This window comes from Triticum aestivum, chromosome 2D (genome assembly GCF_018294505.1).
Source record: "Triticum aestivum cultivar Chinese Spring chromosome 2D, IWGSC CS RefSeq v2.1, whole genome shotgun sequence".
NCBI lineage: Eukaryota > Viridiplantae > Streptophyta > Magnoliopsida > Poales > Poaceae > Triticum > Triticum aestivum.
This window is the reverse complement of record NC_057799.1, coordinates 651,356,284-651,363,519: the sequence shown is the minus strand read 5'-3', so window position 1 is coordinate 651,363,519 and position 7,236 is coordinate 651,356,284. Positions and strand designations below refer to the sequence as shown.

The 7,236-nt window shown below is 46.0% G+C and overlaps 1 protein-coding gene across 1 annotated transcript; it reads right to left on the bottom strand.

Annotated features, from left to right (window-relative positions):
• Positions 1-800: 800 nt before the first annotated feature.
• Positions 801-3,357, bottom strand: LOC123050838 (NAC domain-containing protein 30). Its single transcript, XM_044473570.1, has 3 exons — positions 2,041-3,357; positions 1,563-1,876; positions 801-1,486 (listed from the first exon to the last, which is right to left on the bottom strand). Exons 1-3 carry the CDS (start codon positions 2,219-2,221, stop codon positions 1,025-1,027), a joined length of 957 nt encoding a protein of 318 aa, XP_044329505.1. The 5' UTR covers positions 2,222-3,357; the 3' UTR covers positions 801-1,024.
• Positions 3,358-7,236: the final 3,879 nt, after the last annotated feature.

Genomic DNA, 7,236 nt, shown 5'->3' with positions numbered 1-7,236 from the left:
GGGCAAAAAACTGGCAGACAGGAACGCCGTGTACTTTGCCCCGGCTCGCCGGCCGAGCTGGCTCCGCCACTAGGTGGACATATCGGGCTAGATATCGGCCATATCGGTCGATATTTCGGTCCGTATCGGATGATACGTTTGAAAATGATATGTTATGTTTATATCGGTAGAGCCCCAAAAGTGATATACTGGCCTATATATCAGTCGTATCGGCCTAGATTTAAAAGCTTGATCAAGGCAGTGCAAGTCCCTGTCACTTTGTTGACTATAGATGGTGAGTAGGAGACCCATCCATCTGTCTGCATCTCAACTTAATTACGATTCAAACCTAAAATCTCATGACGCGTAAATTAGTTACACCAGAAAAGATGATTGACAGGGAAAACTCAATTAATCCACTCACTATCACGCTCGATCATGTTAACTATAATCCGCGTGGGCACATCATACATTTAATTAACCGCTCGTGAACGGCCCAGAAAGATCAACCAAAGTTATATCACGCGTATGGCGAAATGAAAGGTTATTGATTGAGTGAAACATCTACTACTGAGTGATGATGATCAGCTGCTCAATAAATTCATCATTGAGTTGAACAGAGTGCTCTGTGTATCTGTTGAAAACTAGAACACACGCCACTATGCTAGGTACAAGTGTCAACCAGGTGCAACACAAACACATGGACATGGAGGTCCACCATCTACGCTCTATACTGCCTGTGCTCTGTGCTAGTGGTGTACTATTAGCAAATCATGCCTAGATAATCCAACTGTCCCTGAAATTTACCAAGTGAAACAGAGTAGCCTACAATGAAACACATATATTCAGTAAGTGGAACAGAGTGATCTACAGTAGACACATGGACTCAGTAAGTGAAACAGAGTAGCTAGTCTATCTAGGTACAACCAAGTGTCCAGTGCAACAGATGCACATGGACATCATCTACTATCCAATGATACTAATTATTAGCAAATCATGTATACAATGAAATCGGTGCTGCTACAGTATGTCTGCTAACTCTACTTCACTGCTGCAGGTGAAGCTGTGAGGCAGCCGTAGCAGAGTATTCATGGAGCTGCGTCGTGGACAGCAGGCTGTCCAGAAAGTTCCAGTCGATGCCAGCAGCTACCTCTCCATGCTGGCCGATGCCGTAGCCGGTGTCGCCGCAACCGGCAACGGCGGTGGTCGTCGGTGGGCTCTCGATGAGCTGTGGGATGTTGCCGAAGAGACTCTGCTTGGAGTCCAGCAGCTCGTCAGAGGAATACTGGGCGCCCTGGCCGGGAAACCCGAGTGCGCCGGCTCCGGCAGCGCCAGCGGCGCTCTGCAGGAAATGGTGGTCGCCGCCGACTTGGCCGTGCAGCCAAGGCCGCGTGTCGTAGTAGCCGCCGAGGCCCGGAGCGGCGGCGTATGGCGGCAGGAAGATGTAGGACGGCCTCTGGTTCGGCGCCGGCTTCTGGAACGCTCTGCACACCACCCAACCTTCCTCCTGCATCATCACCATCAACGATAAATTCTCAATAGGAAGAACAGAAGAAGAACTGAAGAATTGAATAATAACGGACCTGTGTGGGGGCATGCTCGCTGGTCTGAAGGCGGTACTCGTGGATGATCCAGTCGGTCTTCCTACCGTTGGGTGCCCGGCCCCTGTAGAAGACGAGCGTCTTCCTCATGCCGATCACGCCACGGCTCCGAGACGACATCACCGGCTTGTCTCGGCCGGTGGCCTTCCAGAACCCGGCCGCCGTGGCGCGGTTGGTGCGGGTGCCGCTCGGATACTTGCGGTCCTTGAAGCTGAAGAAGTACCACTCCGACGACTGCTCGTCCTCCGCCGCCACCTGACGCGCTCCCGGTCCTCCCCTGCCGCCGCCGCACCTCTCTGCACCATCCAATATTGTTAATATTCAACTTGAATCACCACCTCACTAGAACACTACGTATGTACTCCCTCAGTTCCAAAATACTTGTCATGGTTTCAGTTCAAAATTGGATGGGAAAGAGTAAAATTACAAAACGAACTGACAAAATTCAGATGAGTAGTACCTTGGAGGTCCCATGGCTCGATCCTGTAGAGATCAACCTCCTGGATGATGTCGAGGTCGATCTTTTGGGCGGCCACCTTCCTGGCGAGGTAGTACCCCACCAGCTCCTCCTCAGTGGGGTGGAACCTGAACCCAGGGGGAACACACGACTCCTCCTCATGGTGCTGCTCCATAGCTAGCATGTACCTTAGCAAGCAAGCTCGATGTCTTCTGAACTGAAATCAAGCGCACAACCTTTTCAACGTACTAGTAGATGCAACGTGGGGAGGCCACAGATGATCTTCAGAGTGGGGCAACAATGGTGCTAACTGGTCCACTGATCGACCAATCGTGTATATATGTTGTATGCGTGTGGACCAAACAAGAAGATCTTTATAGATAGCTAGAGATCTAGAGAAGAATAATGACTGCTAGATGCACTCGTGCAAAACTTGACAGCAAGCAGAGCAGACGACACGAATGCGCACGCTCATATATATGAACTGCTATTTAAATTGTAATCTAGCTCTAGCAGCCTATATAGCCCACACCAAATCTGTCTATGTATCCACTATAAGTGCACTGCAATCATGTCCTGGATCCATTTTTCTGAGGACAAAGTACAATTGCAATCGAGGCTGATTGCAATGTCAAGTGGGAATGGAAGAAGATAGAAGAAAAAAGAGGAATGAAAAGGTCCTGCATATAACTGTGAGAGTGAAGCTTTTAGGGGCATGAATGCAAAGCCAGTATGTTTCTTTGAGTGCACTTCAGGATTACTCTCCCCTCCACACATCCACCACCACCTCCATCCGTCTAGTTTCCATCATTTTCTTGCGCCGGCCTAATGGTACCGGACACACACGTATCTACACTACGGTTAGAGATAGAAGATTGGGTCTCTGGTCAATTTTGTGGTGGACTAGACGACTGAACTACAGGTATATACGTACAGCTCCCGCAGAGATGAATTTTTTCAGGCTCTGAACTACAGGTATCTATGTACTATGAGTACCAGCGGAGGAATATGGTTTCGGAGGTACATGGGTCGATCGATCCAGCAGGACTATGGTTGCAGCGACGAATTTCAACCTCAATTCAAACTCAACACGGAGTACGTACTAGTATGAGTCTATGAGGAGTACCAGCAGGAATATGGTGGTCACTTTAGCATGCAAGTGCATATTGTCCCCTTCTCTACCGGTATATTAGCATATGCTGGCTATACATGCAAGTACGTACTAGCTAGCTGGTGGTACCACACTGCACTAAAAGTAGCCGGGCTCATGACTTGCTAGCGTTTACAGAACTCGCGGGTTGCCTTCAACCAAACAAAATAGAACCATATAAATCATAGGGTGGGGACTCACCAAACTGAGGAGAAGATGAAGAAGAAGATGCAGCTGGGAAACGAGGTAGCTGCAGAGGACCACCAGAAGGTAGTTCTTGTGAGGCGCTCGCTCAATTGCAATTGCAGTACTAGTAAGTAAGAAAGAATGAGGTTGGTAGCTAGGGAAGCTTGATTGGAGCCCTATTTATAACACCCAGAAAGCACTAGATTAGAAGCACGCACATCCTCCCTGGCTGATCACATCCACCAGTCGATTTTGCACTGACGGTGACAGGTTAGAGACACACATAGAGAGCAGGCCGGGCCGGGGTAACCGATCTCTTCTACAAGTGAGTGAAAAGCCCTGGATTGCGCGTGGGGGTGGCTACTGGCTAGCTAGAGAAGGCAGGGGGGTGGTGATGGCTGTCGATTTGGTCGGCTAAGAAGAAGAAGATGGACTAATTAGCGAGCAGCGACCACCCCCACTCACGAATCCATAAGCATATTTCGGTTGTCTCTCGGTCTGCATCAGTCCCCGTCAGCTGATCAACAAGCTAGCGAGCTTTACTGCCGCCGTTATATTCGTGTGCAACACTGACTTACTTTATTTCGTGCTTGCAACACACGTTACCCTGCCTAGTTCAACCTCACGTTGGTCTGGTGCAGATCCCATGAGAAAATGAGGATATACACATATCGATTGATTCCTTCGAGGAAAAAAATAGCGCGCTACAGCAAAATAGCACCGACAATAAATATGCTATAGCGTGCTATTATCGAGACATTGTACATCAATACTTTTAGCGAGGCAATTCTCAATACGCTATAGCGTGCTATTAACGACGCTATAGCGCGCTATTTTTTCCAGTGATTCCTTGTGGAAAATCGGAGGCACTTACTGGTGGCCTGCCGCCGGCGAGCGAATCATCCTCGGGCAGTGCGCAGCAAATCATTGCATCTACATCCTGTCACACTATCGTTTCTTTTTAGAGGTCGATGCCCCGCGCTGTCTTTATACAGCGCCACAAATACTACGTACGCACTGTACTGTCCCGTATATTTGACGGTAGAAGTTGTGAGTTGTCGCTGTCTGGCTTGGTGAATGCAATACTTCTACTCAATCTGGGATTTACTTGCCAAGATTGTGCACATCATGGCATGTGCATGCCCGTGGCCGCCCATTTCGATCTATTGATCAGGACATGTCGTTGAATGCTTCGTATCTTATGCATAGATTAGACGGATCCATACAACTTATGTTGCAAATTACATACTCCAGTGAGTTGAAAAGTTTCCAGCCTATCAGATTAGTTAATCTGTTGCTGGATTGGTCAAAGGAGGAAGATTTTGGCAGGACGAGGAAGAAACATGCCAGCCGTTGGATTTGAATTAAAATGGATTTGTTTTCTCTCATCAACCTAACCAATTGGCGGTCTCAATTAAAAGAAATACAAAGTACAATTCTGAGAAAAAGAAAAAACCAAATAAAGAAATCGCTTAGGTCAGATAGTTAATTAGCGCTAATAGAAACCCAACAGTGGCAGACAAGGGTGCAACGTACGTACCACTGCAAGCTGTGTGTATATTTCTCCACTGTGTTGCTTGCATCCTACGTTACGGTTGCATTAGGCTGAGCGGGTAGAATACACAAATCACAGTTAACTCTGTTTATAGTACACTAGTGTACAGTGATGGATGCAAGTTGTGAGACGTACACAAAACTGAAAAGCGTGTGGCGCTGTGATTGCGATGCTAATCAGTGATGGAGTACTGGCGAGATATTGATATATAAAAAGAGAGTTGGTACGCGTAAATATTAATTGAGCTGATGGATGCAAGTTGTGAGACGTACACAAAACTCAAAAGCGTGTGGCGCTGTAATTGCTGTGCTAATCAGTGATGGGGTGTTAGATAGATATTGATATATATCAACAGGAAGTTGGTCCCAGAATTCGCAAAAAAAAAAAGAATAAAATGAATTTGGTCCCAGAAGAAAAATGTTCTTATGTTAAGAGACGGAGGGAGTAGATTATTGGTTCCATTCATATATTCCGGTGATCGCCAATGATAAGTGCGATGTTAGCCGTAAATATTAATTGAGCAGAACAACACTGGATTCGTGGAAAATTGATAGTCCTAGCTAGCTGCGGGCGGGCATGTGCGGTCCAGATCACGTACACATGAATACGTACGCAGACAGTAGCTTAGCTCCACGTACGGTGTCACTCAGCAGATTAATTTTGGTCAAGCAGAGTGTACGGACGGACAGTAGCTCTACGCATGTCAGGATCAGTGTGTACGTATATGTTTCCACAGGTTGAAATAGATTAAAAAAACCAGAAAAAGTCGCAGAATGGTGCTATAGGATGGGGACACGTGTCTAGCTTCTGTATCGTTTGGGGGTCGTGGTCCGAGCTATGAATAATGGTGCAGTGATCTCGTTCATCAACACAACACAAGAGTTAAAGATCAACTCGACTGACAACTACTTTTGGAGCACTCAACCTATTCGTTTTGTGCTGGTTGCTGGTCTAGATATTTATTTGTGCATGGTAACTAAAATTCAACATGGAACATGCAGTGTCGTTTTTCAGTTTTAATTTCATTCCAGGATTAATAGATTCGACACGGAACACGTACGTGATGATGACACGGCACGGCCTGTCCCTCGCTCCCTCGATATTCTCTTCGGATGGATCCTCTTCGGGGTTTTGTAAATGAATTAATGAGAAATCAACCAAAAATTCCTGGGAAAAGCTTAAGTTCAGCAGGTGGAAAACTCAAACGCATCATCCGCCCCTTGTGAATAACACGCGTCCCACGTGGCATCCATCAGTCTCTCCCTTCCCGACCTTATCCCTTCATGATCTCTCCCGTCCACTCATTTTCTTCTCTATACTCAATTAATCTTCCATTCATGAAAGTCAACATAAGGTGTATTGGTTTCTGTGCAAGTCAACCATTGGAATGTTTGAATCATAGAATAAAATAACAACATCTCCAATACCTAATAGATAAAATATTCTGCAAAGGAAGGAGTACTCTGCAAGTCAACCATTGAATACACCATCAATTAATTCAACATGACTTTGTTGCAAAAAGAATATTACAACATGATCTCTATTGCAAAAAGGTGACGGAGAATTTTTTTTTTGCAACAAGACATTTGTTGCTAAAAAGTCTGCCACACCACTCTTGTTTCAAAGGGCCTTCTGCAACACCACTCTTGTTGCACAGGGTGGTTGTTCACGTGGATAGATCAGATGGCCATTAGCGTGTCCATCCAATGGCCGGAGAGTCGGTGGATCTTTTATTAATGAGATCAAGCAAGAATTCAGCATTGAATCATCAAGGCACGGACCAGATATTCAGGCCATCATTACGAGAGTGAGTGGGAAAATTAGAGAAAATTTCGTGTTCTGTATATACTAGATGAAACCCCACACGTTGCTGCGTGGCATATGCAATTTACCATTCTACAGGCTCCATGCTAGTGTCGTACAAGCGTCATATGGTAAAAGCGTCGTATGCACATCATTTTCCTTCATTGATATCTTCTATGTCGTTTTCTAAGAAAACAATGGAGACCAAATAATTGATTTGAAACGACGATGGAAATTGGTATGCAAGTCCGTCTCAGCTGACGGCAATATATACGTGGAGCTAGCTAGATCAATCATCAGCCACGCAGCACTAGACATTTTCGATTTGTGTTGGTTGCTATATAGTTAAGTCTATGTATAGTAACTAAATTTTCAACACGGAAATGCGGTGTCGTTTTTCAGTTTTGAATTGAAGAAAAGTAGATTCAACACAGACTGCGTAGGCGGTGATGACAGATGGTACTCGGACGATCGCTATCCTATCAGGGCGGATAGATCCTTCCAC

Coding starts and splice junctions, on each gene's coding strand:
- LOC123050838 (XM_044473570.1), bottom strand. CDS start 2,221: ATGCTAGCTATGGAGCAGCACCATGAGGAGGAGTCGTGTGTTCCCCCT. Junction 1,877..2,040: donor CGAGCCATGGGACCTCCAAG/GTACTACTCATC, acceptor TGGATGGTGCAG/AGAGGTGCGGCGGCGGCAGG. Junction 1,487..1,562: donor GCGAGCATGCCCCCACACAG/GTCCGTTATTAT, acceptor GTGATGATGCAG/GAGGAAGGTTGGGTGGTGTG.